Source organism: Talaromyces rugulosus, chromosome II (genome assembly GCF_013368755.1).
Source record: "Talaromyces rugulosus chromosome II, complete sequence".
NCBI classification, from domain to species: domain Eukaryota; kingdom Fungi; phylum Ascomycota; class Eurotiomycetes; order Eurotiales; family Trichocomaceae; genus Talaromyces; species Talaromyces rugulosus.
This window is the reverse complement of record NC_049562.1, coordinates 78,952-97,993: the sequence shown is the minus strand read 5'-3', so window position 1 is coordinate 97,993 and position 19,042 is coordinate 78,952. Positions and strand designations below refer to the sequence as shown.

General features: G+C 46.0%; 8 protein-coding genes across 8 annotated transcripts; 5 read left to right on the top strand and 3 right to left on the bottom strand.

Moving 5' to 3' along the window:
* Positions 1–12: 12 nt before the first annotated feature.
* On the top strand, positions 13–1,704 carry TRUGW13939_02491 (uncharacterized protein; the record flags this gene model as incomplete). The annotated part of the gene is made up of 7 exons (XM_035485684.1): positions 13–426; positions 487–570; positions 632–862; positions 924–1,011; positions 1,068–1,227; positions 1,292–1,435; positions 1,542–1,704. 7 exons carry the CDS (start codon positions 13–15, stop codon positions 1,702–1,704), a joined length of 1,284 nt encoding a protein of 427 aa, XP_035341577.1.
* Positions 1,705–2,502: 798 nt separating this feature from the next.
* Positions 2,503–2,974, top strand: TRUGW13939_02490 (uncharacterized protein; the record flags this gene model as incomplete). The annotated part of the gene is made up of 2 exons (XM_035485683.1): positions 2,503–2,627; positions 2,692–2,974. The coding sequence occupies 2 exons, from the start codon at positions 2,503–2,505 to the stop codon at positions 2,972–2,974; spliced, it is 408 nt and encodes a 135-aa protein (XP_035341576.1).
* A 257-nt stretch (positions 2,975–3,231) lies between these two features.
* Positions 3,232–4,243, bottom strand: TRUGW13939_02489 (uncharacterized protein; the record flags this gene model as incomplete). Its single annotated transcript, XM_035485682.1, has 4 exons — positions 3,232–3,551; positions 3,616–3,661; positions 3,734–3,832; positions 3,911–4,243. 4 exons carry the CDS (start codon positions 4,241–4,243, stop codon positions 3,232–3,234), a joined length of 798 nt encoding a protein of 265 aa, XP_035341575.1.
* Positions 4,244–4,703: 460 nt separating this feature from the next.
* Positions 4,704–6,644, top strand: TRUGW13939_02488 (uncharacterized protein; the record flags this gene model as incomplete). The annotated part of the gene is made up of 9 exons (XM_035485681.1): positions 4,704–4,753; positions 4,804–4,887; positions 4,943–5,087; positions 5,145–5,525; positions 5,581–5,611; positions 5,676–5,908; positions 5,987–6,149; positions 6,230–6,443; positions 6,521–6,644. The coding sequence occupies 9 exons, from the start codon at positions 4,704–4,706 to the stop codon at positions 6,642–6,644; spliced, it is 1,425 nt and encodes a 474-aa protein (XP_035341574.1).
* A 108-nt stretch (positions 6,645–6,752) lies between these two features.
* On the bottom strand, positions 6,753–9,585 carry TRUGW13939_02487 (uncharacterized protein; the record flags this gene model as incomplete). The annotated part of the gene is made up of 11 exons (XM_035485680.1): positions 6,753–7,745; positions 7,846–7,932; positions 7,985–8,121; positions 8,171–8,261; positions 8,307–8,407; positions 8,459–8,497; positions 8,549–8,771; positions 8,822–8,862; positions 8,923–9,217; positions 9,279–9,408; positions 9,476–9,585. The coding sequence occupies 11 exons, from the start codon at positions 9,583–9,585 to the stop codon at positions 6,753–6,755; spliced, it is 2,247 nt and encodes a 748-aa protein (XP_035341573.1).
* Positions 9,586–10,557: 972 nt separating this feature from the next.
* TRUGW13939_02486 (uncharacterized protein) lies at positions 10,558–12,693 on the top strand (the record flags this gene model as incomplete). The annotated part of the gene is made up of 4 exons (XM_035485679.1): positions 10,558–10,594; positions 10,665–10,794; positions 10,853–12,513; positions 12,575–12,693. Coding segments are annotated over 4 exons (1,947 nt in total), but the record flags the coding sequence as incomplete, so codon positions are not given.
* A 1,137-nt stretch (positions 12,694–13,830) lies between these two features.
* TRUGW13939_02485 (uncharacterized protein) lies at positions 13,831–15,357 on the bottom strand (the record flags this gene model as incomplete). Its single annotated transcript, XM_035485678.1, has 5 exons — positions 13,831–14,322; positions 14,377–14,501; positions 14,562–14,992; positions 15,049–15,184; positions 15,243–15,357. The coding sequence occupies 5 exons, from the start codon at positions 15,355–15,357 to the stop codon at positions 13,831–13,833; spliced, it is 1,299 nt and encodes a 432-aa protein (XP_035341571.1).
* Positions 15,358–16,639: 1,282 nt separating this feature from the next.
* Positions 16,640–17,332, top strand: TRUGW13939_02484 (uncharacterized protein; the record flags this gene model as incomplete). The annotated part of the gene is made up of 4 exons (XM_035485677.1): positions 16,640–16,705; positions 16,768–16,930; positions 16,993–17,209; positions 17,290–17,332. 4 exons carry the CDS (start codon positions 16,640–16,642, stop codon positions 17,330–17,332), a joined length of 489 nt encoding a protein of 162 aa, XP_035341570.1.
* Between the last annotated feature and the right edge of the window lie 1,710 nt (positions 17,333–19,042).

Here is a 19,042-nt window from a genome sequence, read left to right as displayed (position 1 = left end):
CAGCCTTTCAATATGGTGGATTTCACTCTTTCTGACTCTGAAAATGCTACTCGTACAGCCGCACGAGGTTTTGCAAAGGCACACCTCGCCGGCGCGAAAGCTATATATTCTAACTTCTCTTCCCCAGCTGAGCGCTTTCAATCTATTAAGCCCATTTATGCTGAAGCTGTCAAAGCTGGTCTCCTCAATGGACAAGTGCCCGCCCCAGTTGGAGGCACAAGCGCGAACCTTGTCGAGGCGGCCATCCTAGTAGAAGAGTTCTACGCCGTTGATGCGTCTGCTTCGTTGACGATATTCGCGACGGGTCTTGGTCTTACGCCGCTTGCGCTGGCATATCAACCGCAATTCAAGGAATTTATGGACCCTTTTTTATCTGGGGAAGGAGCCCCATTGGCATCTCTGGTTTTTTCAGAACCCGCTGGAGTGGTGAGTACAAAGTTATTGTTCCTAATTAGATGACTCTAGTAGACTCATTTTAACGAATAGGCGAACTGGCTAGAGCCTGGTGCTCCAGGACTACAGACTACAGCGTATTTGGACGGAGATGAGTGGGTTTTAAATGGGGAAAAGGTGAACTGAATTCCGGGTTTACCTTGATACACCCAATACTTACAGTGGCGGATTTTCATAGCTCTGGGCTACGAATTCAGCAGGATGGGACTTCCGAGGAGCAGATCTTGGCTGCGTTGTTTGCCGTTGCGTGAACGAGGATGTAGTTTCGAAATCGTCGCATCCGCAAGATCTCACCATGGTGTTGCTCGTCACCAAGGCCGATATCGAAAGAAGCGGAGAGGGCAGCTTCGAGGTCCTCAAACACGTCGAGACTCTAGGCCACACAGCTGTTTCAGGGCCTCACATCAAGGTAAGATATCGTATATACTCGTCCGAATGTCGAAATAAACCGACCCTAACAAGATTCTTAGTACACGAACGTTCGCGTGCCTGCTAAAAACCTACTGTGCCCACCAGGAACTGGTGCCGCTGTTGTTAATCATTCATTCGAGATATCCGGTAATCCCTTTAAAATATACTTCTTATGGAAATACATCTGATACGTGTCTACGCAGCCATGCTTGTAGGTGCAATGGGTGTTGGCCTTCAACGAGCTGCCTTTGACGCCGCACTCGCATTCTCTCGCGATACACGAGGGGGAACTGTCCCAATTGGCAACCGTCAATCTGTAGCAGATTTGTTGATAAACATCAAGATGAGAACCGATACTTCAAGGTGAAGACTTTACAATACCATACAAAAAAGTTCAATGGGCGAGCTATCGCTAACACCCGTTTAGACTTCTGACGTGGAAAGCCGCTCACTGCCTCCTTGCTGGTCCTGGCGAGCATGAGCAACGACGAGAGCTGTCGCTACAGGCAAAGATATTCTGCTCTGATGCTGCAGTACAGTCTTGTACTGACGCTATCAATGCAGTTGGAATGTAAGTTATGTCCTTGACTTAAGATAATTAGCACAATATTTGAGTGGATATGAATATAAGCAAATCAACCCGTTATGGAAAGATCTCTGATACGTCAATTGTCTAGATCTGCATATAATCTCGACTACCCCTTTGGAGATCTACTCAACACCGCTATGGTCCTTCCCATTTTTGATGGGGGAAATATTGGTATTCGTCGACGGGCATTGCAAAGTATCTTCATGTCGGAAGGGTATCAACCGTGGCTTACGTCCTTCGGTTCTGATTAGGTAGCAAAAGGTCAATCAAGATCGTGACTATCCCATCAGATATTTACTTTGTGGATTTAAATCATCCAAACAGCAGTTCCGCCTCATCGAAATGTGTTGTTTGAAAATTTTGCCCTTACTAAAATACCAGTTGACGTAAATGAGTCCGAATCTCCCATAATCTTTTGTCAAAGTATAATAGAAACTAAAACTTGGTTGAGTAATACTTTTTTTTGTATGCAGGGGGTGTGTTGGTGAGAAAACGGAAGAGGGGTGACTTTATGACTAATACTGTATTTAGAATAGATGTTAAGTTTATAAGTATACAGGCAGTATCCTAATATAATATTATGGTGACATTGTCCTTCTGCGCATATCAACATTTCAGTACTAAAATCCGGTCTGGCCACAGTATTCTGGGACTGGCATGGCTAGAGATGGTCGTCCGTTATAAAACTACTACTACCGCTTAACCTACGGTGCCGCAATCCACCTTTGATCACTGTCATAATTCCTTAATGCCCTCACAATTCTGAGGACATTCAAAGTCTAAAAATTACTTTCTGTCGGTTTCATTTCGACCTTCTTACTCATAAGCTATTATAACCCGGACTTATCCATGATCCATCTTGCTGTTTTCTTCCACCCACACGATTTAGTGTTGCCACGGAATAAGTGATTTTTAGCCCTAGTATTAGCCCTAACCCTACTACCATTAGGGTTATCGACTGTCAAGTATATAAGGTCCAGGTATCCCCCCTCTGACCTACGACCATTCACCTCACGGAAAATCGTCCTCTCTCTTATGATACCGGCAAAATGTCTCGTGCCCCCGTTGCCGATTTTGTTGATTCTTTCTTCACACGTACCCTCTTCCAGGCCGACGACGACTCGCTCGCGGTCTCGGTGCTAGATGAAGAGCTGGCTCCAAATATTGAGATTGTGTAGGTTGCAGCCCTTGCTTTTCCTAGTAAAAGAATCCTCAAGTTGACCATGCCATCCCGTTAGGATCAACGGAACGAGTTTTACAAAAGCAGCATTTACTACCCTTATTACTACTCAATTTCGCACGGCCTTCGTCTCATCTATCATTGAGATTAAAGACTTGAACATTGCGACTACAAATAGCTTTGGGTCTACAGGTGTTGTTGCGCAATGGACAGAATATCTGACAATAGGAAAGGAGGATCGGAAGGAGCTCAAGCAGAGTGCAACAACGATCGTGAGGGTTGAAGAGCTTCATGGGAAACGTGTAATCACTGGACTTTGGGAGGCGCAGACCTCGGATTGAATTATGATACACAAAGCCACAGCTAGCTGTCCTACAAAGGATTTGGTCCAATTATCTTAGGAGTACCTTTTCGCGCTGAAAACCCACCCCAAGACTAGAAAGTATCGTGTCAGTTGAATTTCTGACTGTTGAATAAAGAAAGAGAGCCTCACTTCGTCGTAAAGTCTACTATTTACTCCTAGAGATTGGAGAGACAACCAATTAATCGCTGCGGACAAACCTCCTCCACAAGCTGGCCAAAGCAATAGAAGGCACAATTAGTTTTTGGGTTTTACCAATGCTGAAAGGGGTTTCAACAGCGGGGATAACTCACTATTAACGACCGTAACTGTTCCTGAGACAATCTGATTGAGTTTATCTTGCCCAAGCTGTTGGGAAATATGTTTCTTCAACTCTTCCGGCTCTCGAAGATATGTGAAATTTGCCGAATCGTTCAGAAGAGAAGAGGGAAAGTCTAGAAGGAGAGATGAGGGTATATGGCCGTCCTCATAGGATGGTGCAGGTCTTGCATCGATTAAGAATGTGTTATCAGTGGAGGGTGATGATCGCTGTGCGAGTCTCAGAACTTCGTCGAACTCTGCAAAGTTGTTAGTCGGTTCGTCTAATCCAAATCCCCGAGGTTGGCATAGCACACTACGTACGAACAACAGCATCCCGCTCCACGGTAGGGATCGGATATTGAGTTTCCTAGGGACGTCAATCATTCACAAAGCTGAGTTCCAGCGCGCGCTGTATGGTGTCGTAGCGCCGGTTACTCACTTCGAAATTTGAAGGTGGTCCAGTCTCTAGCTTGATACCCTCCTTCTTTGCCCGCGGCAGACCGCCATTAATCACCGACACCTTCTCATGTCCATAAATCTATATATTCGTTTCGTTCCCGGTGTCAGCGCCTAATCCGCTCATCATTTGGGGCCCCACGAGAGATAGGGAAATAACCTTGAAGGTCCATGCGGTCCGTGGAGCGGAGAAGATACCTTCACTATCGTACACCACAACATGGGAGCTCTTTGCAATACCATGTTTCCCTGCAAAAGCTGCGAATCGCTCGGGTGACGACAGCATTAAGACATATCCATCGGGATGAGGTTCGGACACGGCGTCCAGGTCCCAAAAACGCGCATTTGGGAAACGAGGCCCCGCGATGAACTCTTCATATGCGTTGCGCGTTGGTGGGCTGGGGTCGTATAGCCATGAGGCATCGAGGATGACCACCTCCGGCCCGAAAAGAAGAGAGGAGGTTGGGTCTATGATGAGCGGCACCGGTGACATCTTGGACTTCGCCGTCCTGGATATGCAATGCCTGGTCAATTGATCCAAGAAAAATATTCACCAAGCACTGTCTCGGCCTACTTCCAAGCAAGAGCGATCTTATACTAGGAATAGTATTGCTTTTTTTTTTGTTTTTTTTTAAAATTCGGATTTCTAAAACAAGCCGCCGATGTTGCCATACATACCACATAAAGCTATACAATTTTGAGTTTCTTCTCGGCGATCCGAGATGATTGCGTGCTTCGGACCACCGAGGCCACATTAGGCGCTCAACTTTGCCGAACAAAGAGACCGCGTAATAGTGGCGTTTGTTCAATTCGTACGTTTTATTGAAGTCTATATTCGTGGATTAGCATTTCTAGAGGCTCAATAATGATTGATTGAAGTTTTTTTTTTTTTTTTTAAAACAAAATCTAAGTCTGGTCAGTCACTGATCTAGGAACCGCACCACCAACGAGAGATGACTATCACCATCAAACCATCGGTCCTCATCATAGGCTGCGGTCCAGCGTGAGTAAAATTAAACCAGAACTACAGACGAAGCTGATATAGGAATTAAGAGGCTTGGGTGCCATTGAGCAGTTCAAGCGCAAGGATTTCGACGTCGTAGCGTACGAGGCGCGAGACAGTGTCGGTGGTCTCTGGTTAGTCGGCCTGACTTTCCTTAACAAGCATTTATTTCTCATGCTGGTTCTGTAGGAATTTTGAGGCGACGCCCCCGCCATGCAGGATAACCTTTGCTGAGGATGGCCATGCAATCGCACTGACAGACCTGGAACGGTCTGGTTGGCCAGCCCCGTCCCCAACTCCAATGTATGCTGGTGTCACCGCAAATACGCCTCGAGTGAGTGTACAAAACTCTTTATTGCAGAAACTTGTGCTCAATTCTCATCACCTACAGGATATCATGCCTTATCGGTCGCATCCCTACCCAAAAGGCACATCAGAGTATCCAACCTATGAAGTAATCTACCAATATCAACAACTACACGCTGCTCACTACGCCGACTACATTCGATTGAATAGGGTCGTCACTCGAGTGCGACATACACCCGAAGACAGTATCTCAATAAAAAAAAGATGGTCAGTGGAGTGGACGCCGTCAGTGACAAGCAGCTCGCCGGACACGGGAACAACCTTCGAGGAAGGATTCGACCATGTTGTTATAGCAAACGGGACAGATTCAAGGCCATTCATTCCGTATACAGATGGATTGTGGAACTGGAAGGGGGAAATTCTGCACTCGAGATGGTATAGAGCAGCGAAGGTATTTGCTGGAAAGGTAAGTCCAACGTGGACTAATTAATCTAGTTCCCTTCAAGCTAAATTGGTTGTAGATCGTGATGGTAGTGGGCTCCGGACCCTCTAGTAAGCAGCAAGATTTTCTATCCTCGCCATGTGTATAGGCTAGCTGATAAAATGTAAAATCCAGGTGCTGATATTGTGAGAGAGCTCGGCATGCTTTGCGTTGAGCAATCACCTCTGGCGCCCGCCAAGATATACCGTTCTTTTAAAAGCAAGCTACGTTACGACACTGAGCAGGAAAAGGGGTGGACAGAGCACATCTCCAACATTGCACGCATGCGGGTTGTCGAGCCACCTTCTTCGCATTCCGCAACTGGGCGGATCATCACCGTTGCGGATGAGGTTCTCGACGATATAGATGTAAGTAACTTTTTTCTTCCCAGCTCACTCCGGGATAGATGAGACTAGATTAGCCCTGAAGCTGAGCGTAAAAACTAGGTGATCATTTTCGCTACTGGCTTCGTGGCTCGATTTGAATTCTGCCACTCCTCCGATGCTCCGTTTGATAACGCACCTTTGGTACATCGTCCGCAGGTTCCACCAGGATCTCGCCGCCCATCCAAGGACCTAGTGGATCAAGCAGACTTAGAAGGAGGACACCGTAATTTCAAGACCCATTCCATCCAAGACCGATTCACGGCCTATCTCGTTCGTGACACTAGCTAACAACGTAAGGAACAGGCGTTCATAACCTTGATGCATATCAACTCTTTTATCTCCCCGACCCAACATTAGTGCTCCTACTCCTTCACGCAGAGGCCATTCCCTGGCCATTCTCTGAGATGCAAGCACGAGTCGTCGCGGCATATTGGACTAATACACCGCTCAAGTTAACACCCCATCCAGAGGAAGGCGTGGAATCACATGATTTGTTGGTTCTTGGACACCCGGGAGAGTGAGTCCCTTGCCTTATTCTACTTTTTCGCGAGGAATCCACAACAGAGAATAATGTGTTCCATTTTTGATCAATAGATTTGAATATGCCGAGAACCTTCTCAAGTTAATTGGCGAAGGAGGACCGGAGGAAGTCGACGATCAAGGAAGATGGGGTGCTTGGCCAGATTGGAAAAAACGAATTCGTGAAATCATTGATTAGGTTCAGGAGTAACAGGTACATGGAAGACAAAATAAAGCAGTCAGTTGAAATACTTCTCACAAAGAAACTCTTGATATCTGAGTTGAATCATATGGGAACAATCCATATTTACAAATTGTTAAATAATCCATCATTCAAAAATGAAAATACACCATCCTCCCACGCTGAATCTACTTTCATCGCTGTGCTCCCCACGGATAAAGGATTATTCATAGCCCATTGGTGTGGCTCATTTGCCAACGAGGTAAATGAAGAAGATAAACCCCAGCTACTCACTAAATCTTCAGTTGTGACAGCAAAATTGGGGGTAACTTCCCCTGGGTGAGCAGATTGAGGAGCTGCGAGGGTATCCATAGTTAATGACGAGTAATTAGATCGGGGTCCATCATCAGCAAAGATTCCGGCGTTGACGAAATGTTTGATCGGGAGGGCTTCAGAATCGAGTTGTTGAATTGCAGTATTGGCACCATATTGCCAGAGCGGGGGCCTCAATGAGGACAAAGCTGGAGTTTTTGAGACCGCTTGCTGCCGCTCAGATGCGTTTGCTCGGGAGGAACATTTGGGTAAAGGTGGTGCAAACTTCCTAGCAAGGACACGAATGGCTGCGGCTTCAGTCTCACTCGTTGAACCATGGCGATAGTCCAACGTTCGCGATATCTGGACAAGAAGCTGAGCGATTGTTTTGGCAGATGGAAAGGGAGCCGAGAAAGCAAGTAAGAGGTCGATGGCGGTAAGTAGATCTGGTCGATACTCGAATGCTGAATCCGAATTTCTCAGCATACATGCAATAAGTGTATGTGCGGCAGCTGTGACGTGAGAAACGGCTTGAAAGCCACAAAATCGAAGGTGGCCCGTGTGCCGTAGTCGCGAATAAGTTTTGATGATATCTATTGAAAGGTGGCAAGCTTTGAATGTAGCAGAGTCAAATTCTACTTCAGTCGGCGAGGGATTTGCCTCAAATCCGTCAATGAGGGCCTGTCGAGCTATTAGGGTTCGAACGAATTGGACAGTCGCTCGTACGCGGCTGGCGTGAAAGGTCTTCGAGGCCGGATTGACGGTGGCATCGACTTGCGATAGATAAGGTGGGAGATCTCTTTCAATCTGCCCAGCGCAGTGTGTCAATATTGATAATCGCACGTTATGCTTTTAAGTCCTGTTGACAGAATATATATACCTGATCTAGCTTTTTTTGAGCACGTACAAAAATGCGATTGCGTGCGAGAGGCCGGTCGTCCAGTGAGAATGCGGCTGCAACTGTCTCTGATGGGGCATTGATTGCAGACAATACCTGGAGCTAGTTGAGAGCTAAATCAAAAGACCTCAATTAAGACAAAACGCACCTGCTCGAGGACCATGTATAGTTTGGTTACCTCTACAGCCGCTGCCATGGCCACTGGTGGACTGCTCTCCGGCTGGGGTAAAATCGTTGTCTTGGTGACGTATTCATTGTCGACAATGACAGGTAGATCAACGCTACCTATCATGATTCAGCTTCCGTTCACGAGTGATGGGTTAGGTGGTCTTACATTCCGATAGCCTAATAAGTGGTGGACGACCTTGAGAATAAGCAAGGGAGATATCCAGAGAATATAAAGCCCAAAAGAGGCGTGTACGGATCTACCACTTAGCATTTTCAAAGTGATAATCACGTTCAGAACGCACCTGCAGCGTCACCGGATCCATCTTAAAATCTCTGGTATTGCGGTGCAGCCCAGTGGTGAATGCTAGACCAATGGCTTCCGCAACGAAAGTAGAGACAGGGCCTAACGAGGGTCATTAGCGTCCGCATAGCGATATTGGGCACTATAACTAACCCGTAGAATTATTGCGGCCTTCGGTGAACAATGCAAGATCTATATATCGGGTCAGTCAGTTTAAGGCCCAAGCGAGAGGTGTCACAGTACGATATAGAGCCAGGATATGTCGAATGTCAAGGTTGTTTTTGCTGGATCTGAGCAAATCCTGGGCAAGTTCAAAGTAAGATTCGCTGGCTTGATCGCGCTCAGAAGGCGGAAGGAGAAATTTGGCATTTTCAACCAAACGAACCGTGACGGCGAGGATGCTCATCAAGAAAGCTCCATATTGAGGAGTGCAAATCAGGCGTCTCTTGGTGACCGCGACGAATTCCTGAGCCAGCTATTAGCCCCATTAACAAATGATGCCGGTGGCCGCCTTACCGATAATAACGAAGGAGCATGTAACACAGGAAAGAATAGAGCTAAAGGTGAGAGTTAATCAGTGTCACTCAAAAGCCGTCTTCAAAGACATGAAAACTGACGGCTAGTGAGATGATAGCGTATCAAGTTGAACATGAGTTCCTGTGGGCAGCGTTGCAGGCAAAGATCGAAACAATCGTACGAAGACCGTGAGGCTCCTATGATGCCTAAAGCGCCTCCAGAGTGAGATGAAAAATACAGCCCATTCTTGTCACTCTCGGACACTTCGACGGTATGGAGCAAGCCGAGGCGAGCAAATAATGGAATCCCCGTGGATGGCCCTGAGTAAACGATCTGGTCGTCCTGATCGATCAGCAGCAGGTGCGCTTTACCCGACTCGGAGAGGATTTTTGTCTGCTATGACTGGCTTTTCAGCAACCCAAGAATTAGAAATGGGGAGTGATTATATTTTGCTCACATTACCCGAACTGTCGCTGTCGTCCACATTTGGCCCCGTAGAAGCGGCGGAGACGGTCACAGGTCCCAACGATGAGGACTTGGAGGCCGATCTTTTGCGAGATGGGTGTATAGGTGACTGGGAGCGTGTTCTACTACGATTCAGATGTGAGCACCTGTAGACATCACATCTTAAACCTGAGATTACTGGGTGCATACATGAAATCCTCAGGGAGCGTCGCTACTCGCCTTCTGTCTGGGGATTTAGATGATGTGTCTGGCGTATAATGAATGCTCTTAGAGATACTCACGGCGTCGCGAAGGTACATTTCTTGCCCCCTTTGCTGCATCTAGAGCACGGTCTCTCACCATCGCAGCGTACCTACAAAATAGCCAAATTCTTAGCGTGTGGTCGGTCTATGATTGGGATGAGCAAAGACACATGCCTTTCGTCTCCGGCATACATCGCAGGCGACTAGCATCTTCCCCCTGAAGCCGGACAGGTCAACAATCTCGTCATGTCGATCCATCTCTCCTATAATATATGATCTTATCGCTATCAGTGTAGTGCGTCTTGCACGAGAGCGGCTTCTACAGGAAGTTCATTTCAACGCAGTGTGTCAGGGTCTTGTATCGTCAAAACGACATTTTGGAGATTTATCACGTGCTACTGTATCTTATCTAGTATTGACTAGTATCGCCATTACGTGTTTATCGTGCGTGGCTGATTGGGTAAGCAGACGCGGGAGCTAGCTACGGTTGGCGGTGCAAGCCAGAGTCGCACCCCATCAAAATTGTTTCAGATGATGTCATTCAGCGGATATGTACATGTCAAAGCAGATAAATAAACGAGTAAATAAATAATGATGCATATAAGGATTAATGTGATGGAATATAGTCTTCCCATTTCTTGTTCTTATTGTTGTTGTTCGATCGATCCACCTACTCCTATCCTAACATCTAACCCTATCCAAAGTGTGTCTACCCCATGATTCGTGCCCTATCACGCCATATACGCCTCCAAAGGGGTTTGCGCCGAGAACATACAAAGATCCTCGGATGGCCGAACTAGCCGAGCGCGCGCTTGTTGGTTGCATGAAGAATCCAGTATATGGCGCCATCGTCTTCTCTGCGCTTATCCACCCGTGGCTATCGACGGTGTCTTGATATGCCGCTCCGTATACCTTTCCAAAGCAGACACAACTAGCCATCAATACAAGATGGTCCCGTTTATAAAGGGAGCTTTGCCAACGTATTTTTGTGGCAAAACGGCGAACTTGATGCCCTAATCGATTGATACGATGGCTCTACTGCCTCAAAGCGCTGGATATGCGACCAGTAAGCAGCTTCCCTCCCTTACCTCCGATAGAACTCGATGTCAAATGTCTTCTCGTCTAACAACTGGTAGTCTTGGTGGGTGGCGCCTTTTTCGCAGCCCTGATGAATGGCTTCACATGGGTTCAGAGACGATACACAAAGTTTGACCCTGGAAAGATTGAGGAGTTCTCCTCAGCCTCCAGGTCCGTCAAGACTGGCATGTATGTTTGAAACTAACCAGAGCCTCAATCGAAAACTCTTTCACTGATTCTCTCATAGGCTGTCGGTAGGCATCACATCTGCTTGGGTGTGGGCGGCAGTCTTTCTGCAAACGGGGACACTCACCTACCTCTACGGTGTTTCTGTCCCCTGGTGGTTCGGTATCGGGGGCTTCGTGGAAATCGCAGCGTTCTCATTCATCTCCTCCAAGGTCAAAGTCAATGCCGGCGGAGCTTCAACCTTTCTTCAGGTCGCCAAGGTACGTTTCGGTGTTTTGGGTCACTGGGCGTACATGTTTGCCGCCGTCGTCGCAAACTTCGTAGTAGGATCTGAGATTCTCATCGGCGGTGCTGGTGTCATCACGGGAATGACGGGTGTGAGCCAATATGCTGCGATCTGGCTCTTACCTCTTGTCATCGTTGCCTACGTATTGACTGGTGGTCTCCGTGCCACTTTCATAGCGGACTATCTCCATTGTTGTATCCTTTTTTCATGCCTTGTCGTCCTCATTCTGGCAACTTACACTCGCGGCGACGACATTGGGTCGCCTGGAAAACTATACGACCTTCTGCTTGCTGCTTCCGAGGCTGTTCCGGCGGCAGGTAACAAGCATGAGTCTTACCTTTCCTTCCGGAGTGAGGGTGGCATGTACTATGCGCTGACGGCCACTACATCATTTTTCGGCTTGTCGTTTTGTGATCAGTCATACTGGCAGCGAAGCATTGCGGCTCGACCAGCCGGCACGAGCAAAGCCTTTCTTTTTGCTGGGTGCTTCTTTCTTTCAGTTGGACTAGGGATCGGTTCCTCGATGGGTTTGGCCGCAAGGGCTCTGGTGTCGAATCCTGCCTTCCCAGGCTATCCCGCTGGACTCTCTCTAGCAGAACTTAACGCTGGGCTCGCTGGGCCGTACGCGAGCATAGTGATACTAGGCAAAGCCGGGCCAGCAATGTACACTATTATAGCGTTCATGGCAACTACTTCGGCGTTGTCTGCTCAACTTGTGGCTGTGGCGACTATTTTTTCCTATGATATCTACCGCGAATATATAAATCCAACGGCGACGAATTCCCAACTGATGAGGGTCAACCATGCTAGCGTTATATGCTGGGCGATCTTCCTTGCTGCCATCAACACTGCATTCGCATATATCGGTCTAAATCTTAACTTCCTCTTTTACCTCATGGCTGTCTGCACCTCTGGCAGCGTTTTCCCAATCGGCCTTCTGATGTGCTGGACTCGACTTAATAAGGCCGGGGCGGTATTGGGCGTAATAGGCGGTTTGGTGATGGGCATGGTTGCGTGGCTAGTCACAGCAGTCACCACGCAGGGCGCCATATCTACCACAACGCTGACTGATAGCAAAGTTATCCTTTCCGGCTCTTTGTCTGCTTTGGGAACTGGCGCTATCATATCTGTAGGGTTGTCTCTAATCAAGCCCGCCTCCTTCGACTTTGCCCTTACGCGAGCCATTGGTCGAGGTTCCATAGGTCCGCTCGATGCAGCGTCCGCATCAGGAGAGAAAAGCTCGCAAAGTAACCAAAATGCTACCAATAATGGCTCAGTGAACGACGCTCATGCTTACTACGAGCCTGCTCTAAATTCAGTAAAAGACGGAGGTTTAACCCCCGACTTTGAGGATCAGTACGCCGAAGAAGTGGTCAAACTCGAGCAGTCGCAGACTAAATTTCGTATCATCACTGGAATATTGCTGCTCATCATCCGTAAGTGAACATGACACCGTTTTCTTCTCTGGTTTAAATGTATCGCTCACATATCTTTTAGTTGTGCTTATTCCCGCTCCACTTGCTGGAACCGCTATCGTTTTCCCGAAGGGTCTCTTCATTCTTCAATGCGTGGCAGCAGCGACATTTGCATTTGTTAGTCTAGTCCTAATCGCGTTTGTAAGTTGATTTTCCTCTTTTTCCCCCTTTGTCTTCACACCATAGAATTTAACTCAGGTTTGAAACTACCTACTAGTGGCCCTTGGTTGAGTCGCGAACCGAACTCGCGGCGATATACTATCGGATTGTTCACAACAGGCGATCTAACAAGAACACTGTTCAACGACCAGGTCAGATACCGTGATCAGACCTATTCATACCGACCGACTCATGCAACTACTACGAGAGGTTTCTCACCTGGAAAAATATTCCTTGAGCTTTGATGTTGATGATAATTCCCACTTGTTACAGATAGGTTCGCAGGAACGCTTTGAGTTACGCCGAACAACCTCTTCACAGAGTCGACTTATACCTAGAGCTACATATTGTGACTGGGACATTAGAAAACAACTGGGAATACAAGAAAAGTTACTAGTAGGGCTAAGAGGGCCGAGGGGAGCATTTCTCGCGTTCCTAATGTAACATTATATAGCATTTTCAAACCCGCCGGGAATTTAAAAAATTGATCTTTTGAAATTCAACGCTATCTGTTGGGTATCCAGGACTTCACTATACTCCTAGGCTACCTAAAATCGACAACGCCCCACTAGACCCCGGAAAGCAGGCATTAGACCAGATAAACCCTCTTAAAATCTTTATAGATATCTTAACTATGTAGAATAGCAAGCACTACTAGTATCTTTCAAGATTAATATGATAGTTTTTGAAAAGAATCTACAAATTAATTCTAAGAATATTATCTTTTTTTATTAAAAAATCTAAAATAATATTTTATAATATTTCGGTGGTTTGGATGGGATCAGTGGTGTGTATTGTGCGTGTGGGATCTCGTGTAGCGAGATCCACTGGGAGGAAGCTCTCTGCGGGTGGATAATCTGGTGCCTGAGGCACCAAGATAATATAATTAATAATAATTAAAAATCAATCGAAAATTTGGATGCTATTTACCCAAATTGACGGCTATCGCGGATGTGGATATAGCAGGGTACAAACTCACTTCGACGCAAGCTCGAGGTCTCATTATTGGATGATGAATATGAATGCTACCAAAAAGCCTGGATGACGAACACGTAATGCAATTAACTCACGTTTAAAACCAATCGAAAAACAGAAACCGAAAAGAAAAGAAAAAAAAAGCTATTGCCCTGACAATATGACTAGGTCTTCTAAATGGCGTCTAGTAAGCGACTCCAATTCGGTCGAATTGTCGACCAGATCGCCAAGCTGGGATTGCAGATTGCCATGGTCACCATGCAATTTATCCTTGACCTCCTGAACAAGAGTGGAATTTAATCCGGAACCTTGTAGCAAACCGGTGATGGTGTTGAGCAGGAGGCCGATCAAAGGCGTTTGCGCTGTCAGGTGTAACTTACCCATCTCCTCGGTATAGTAGGGCACCGTGGAGCTATTGTACTTGATGTTGGTGACCTTAGTGGTCAGTGAGAGCTTGCCGTCCCTAATATATGGGCCCTGATACGTGAGGACTTCGCCGATGTTGGCGATAAGGTTGGTTAGGTTGGCCTTTCCACGGATGGAAAATGAGTTGTTTCCTGGGGTTAGATACAGGTTCTCGATCAAACCCGTCGCTATGATGAGGTTGCCGCTTAGAATATCCACAGTGGTGTTTCCCTATTGTGCCCTATTAGTTACAATCCTTAGTCATGTCGACATTCTTAAACGTACAATTTCCAGCGTCAGGACAGACTGGTTAGGCAAAGTTGCATTAGCAAGAAGATTGGTGCCGTCACTTTCAGCAGGGAGTAGCAGGCGTGCCGAATCAATGCTGAATCCTTTGAATTGGTTTAATGCTGTCGTAATGTATTAGCACTTATCATAAAAGAACACGCTTATCTAGGGACAAGACGTACCTTTGGAGGGAGCAACTTTATTTATATCCAAATTAAATTTTTTGATCTGACCCAATTGCGTGCCGACGTGGCCCTTCAATCCCAAACCACCATCGTCTAGGAAAATAGTGTTGTGGACGAAGGCTTGCCACGAGGTGTAGTTTTCGAAAGGGGTGAATTGGGAGCCATCCATGTTCATGCTGGTATTTTTGTGAATCGAGTTCGCGGGCATATTCAGCGTAGCCATCAGGTAATCGGAACCAGTTTGCGGTACGAATATTTGCAGCTGCAGTGGATCCGTTTTGACGGTGAAGGGGCCAGGAACATAGACGTGCGAGGAGATGTTGAGCAGGACAGAGGCGCTAGTAGGCTGTAAAATCGAAGCGGCATCAATGACGATGGAGCCTGAGTTGAGCAGATCTTGAGCAATAGCTGGAATGATGAAGATGAGCCTGAGTAATTTTAGTTTACGGTTTGATATGTATCTATATGTATTGAATTGACTCACAGGATCGGCAGCAGAATAGCCAACCCAACGATCAATAGGATGAGATAGCAGATCCAAAATCGCCCGTAATGGAGCTTGAGCCTTTGCCATTTCGTCAGAGGTTCTGCCGGGGAAGTCTGCTCCGCAGCTCCAGCTTCTATACTACTCAGTCAGCTTTTTTCCCTTTTTCTCTTTTACATGCCATATCAACGCACCCTTTGAAGGTAATTCTCCCCGGCTATTGCCGATTGTGAACTGAGCTATCTTGTCGAGGAAGCTATTTGACTTAGCTCCTTCCGCCAGAGGAACCGGCTTAATGATATCTGACATTTTTCTTTCTTTCTTTGTTTTTTTTTGGCCACCTCGCCAAAAATTCTCGGAGCTTGCTTCTTGTCTACACGACAGCAGCTCCTACCTACCTACACAGCACAATGTTGGCAGTTAAACTTTCATGTACCAAATTCGTAAACCCAAAAGAGTTTTCAGTAGGCAGACGCAGGGGAGAGGGAGTTAAAAGCGAAAGATAAAACAAGCTGAGAAGGCGATGTAATTATGCAGGTGGGGCAGGAATGATATTAAAAGAGAGATCATTGGGAGGCTAGGCAGTATTTGACTTGGGACGAAAAGAGAGCGAGAGAGAGAAGGGGGAAAAAGCTTGGATCAGTTGAATTCTTAGAGTATGCTATCACTCCACGACACGGCTGTTCCAACCTATCCAACATCCATCTCAAGATGGAGCTAACAAGGACCGTTCCATGGAGGAGCACGGATATAGAGTAAATTATAAAGTCTAGGTGAATTTGTTGCTACAGGATTAATACGAGATCAGTCATATTGGGGTTATATTGGGGGCAGTAGTGCCAGTCGACGCTCCTTCTTTGGATGCACCTTCTCAACGTCAATTTTTATTTTCTATGGGGTTCCACCTAAAATATACAAGTCCGTAAATAAACTTTCTGAAAAGGTTGCCTGCACCTTTACGCCAATTACACAATGGCTCGGCAAATCTTAGGTCTCCACTGCGCTGCCGCCTCTACTTATCACTACCATGTCCATATTTTTACTATTCCGATTCCACATCGTTTCAGGGCGTCCACATGCGACAGCGCTCGTCACCAGTTTTCTATTGTTAACTATGAATCCGGATTTATTCAACATGTAGACGGCGGGTGTAGGCAACTTTTGCAACAAATAATAACACAGGAAAGCGGCATGTCCCTGTCGATAACAACAATAACAGTTTGCTCTCTGCCGATCACACGAACATCGGGCTTCGGTCGTCGATATTCGGTCGTCGATCTTCGGCTTTCGTAAAACGTATCTGAGGAACTTCGCCCTGCTGCTGCTGATTGGCTCCACAGCTGCACCGACAGGTGATTTAATGATAGGCACCTAATAACAGCGTTAATAAGAAGAGGTATCGATGGCGATGAAAAGCACATGCTTATGAAAACTTTTGTTATATGCTCGACGGTCCCCCGATTTATCGGCTTGCCGACTAAAGGCAACGGGATATAAATACACGAGCCCACTAATATATACTTCAGATGTCCTGTCCTTCCGAAAGGACAAATGTAATAATAATCTAATCGGTCCTTTCAAAGACTCGACTATGTCTAAAACAATTCCGCGCTCCGCTGCTATCGCCCTACGTGTCGTGCAGGTTGCCTCTGCTACTGTACGTTCATCTTGTTAACATCCAAGTTCACTTGATAGTTCCACTCACCAATTTCACTTTAGATAGTCGCTGGCATCGTTGGTTACTTTTTAAATGCCCTTCAAGGCGGCGGAGACGCCTGGCCTATTGGCCGGTGGATCTACGTCCAAGTTGTTGCCGGTCTGTCGATTGTGCTTGGCTGTGTGTTGATAATTCCTAATTTACATGGGTGTTTTGTCTGGCCAGGTAAGGGCTATTGCTCTTGTAGCATTATCTGGTTCTTGGAGTGGGAATCTAATGGCTCTCAGTCGACATTATTATCAGCCTAGCATGGTTCGCTGGTTTCGGAAATCTTATCAATGACCTTGACGGTATTTTATGCGGACAAATCAATTCTATTGGAAGTGTGAGTGGCACGAATGCCATTTGCTCTCAGTGGAAGGCCGGGGAATCATTTGCATTTATATCTGCAATGGTTTGGCTTGTCACTGGGTTTTGGGGGTTGTTCTATGTGTGGCGTGCTGAGTAAGTAAATTTTTCCACACACAAAAAAAAACACATAAGCGTCTTTGTAACTTAGTATACTGATACATGTGGTGTCACAGTCAGCAACGTCTTGGGTACTGGACTGGACGATACGATGTCTAATATTCCCCGATAAAAGAAGAATGCGATGTGTCTTACGATAGTAGAATATGGGTTGCTACGTTTATATACATACCAAATGACGATTACATGTATACGCCATCAGCGCTTGGATCTTCATGCACCTTTTTTTTTTGCGAACTATAGACTTGTGGGTTTTGCAATAATACAATATTGGTTCTTGGGGAAACGTGGATACCGTTCAGCAACGTCGCGGCAACGTTGACAATCTTGGTAACGGCCATACAACTGGATTTAATTATAAAACGGTATTACTACCGTTACATTATTGATGCGTTGCCAATTTATTAACTGTATCAATGTTTTGACACGTAATATAAAACCGCAACGTATCTAATTTCGATACGTTACCAATTTTTGCGACATTGCCCAATCTCTGCAACATATCAAAATCTTGATACGTATCAAACTTTGCAACCATTCTGCAATCATATAATTTATATAGGGAACCAATGAAAACCGATTTTTTGAATTGAATTGATAGACCCACAAAACAAAACGCGTCGACGCGTTTACCCTAGAGGGCCGACCCTTGTAGATATATATGTATATTTATATATTCCCCCCCCTTATATGGCCTCACTAACCAGCTTGCAGGCTTCCCAATTCGGTCAAATCGGTGGGCGCAGGCCTGCAGGCTAGCCACCACCAAGCTTTCTGGGTACGCTGTTATGCTGGGTCTCAGAAACCCACAGAAACCTTTAACTCTAGCCAAAAAGGTAATACGCTAATACATAAAAGGAAGAAAGCAGCTTTTTGAGTTTGGTGGCGTTCGGCAGCCAATCAGGGAATTTTTATTTACGGGTGCTAGAACCCTTGTAAACAATTGTAATAGTGGAGCTTCGCTCCACGGTCATAAACTTGCATAATATACACGTCCAAATTAATATAAAATACAAGAAAATTTCCTCTAAAAACTCATATCAGTGCAGAATTCATCTAACTTTGTCCATCACTTGTTCTAATTGAGCTTAGCCACTGGTTAACTCATCATGGTAACAAATTTCATAACGCCCTTCTCTCTGCCGTACGGAGACAATTTGCCTGTCGGAAGGCGACGAACTAGGGGACGATTATCGTTGTCCTCGCCCAAATTATACAACAGCCATAGCTTCGTATGCAAGGGTAAGCAATTGTTCTTATTGCAAGCGAGGTCGATGTAATAATCACTATAGTCCCTGCCCCAACGCTATGCTTTCTCAAAATCTCCCACGCATACACGACCATCCAAGGACATATCTGCGCAGTCGCTGTTATCAAGTCTATGAGCGTCTTGTCACTTTGAAAAGTTATTCACAGCTCACATGTGCAGACCGAGCCAACATCCCATGATCGTGTTTACTGATGTCACTAATAGCGGGATGAAGATATTGTAAAAGAATCTTCTCCCCTTTAACGCGGACATGATAGTCGATAAAGTTAATTAGAGATTTTCTGAACTCGTACGATCGATGAAGGAGAGGGGGGGAGGGTCCGGAGTGTTTATTTCATCACAGGAGGTCTTAGAAGGGGCCTGATATGGCGACTACATTTCATACAATTCTATGCTTTTTTAACACATCGTACCCGTTATCTTTAAAAGGAGACCCTGACCAAACGTTTCCATATATTATGAAATATTTCTGATCTCTTATAATGTGTTATTTCAACATATATTTGGTTCCAATTGAATCAAAATCTTTCTTTATTGGA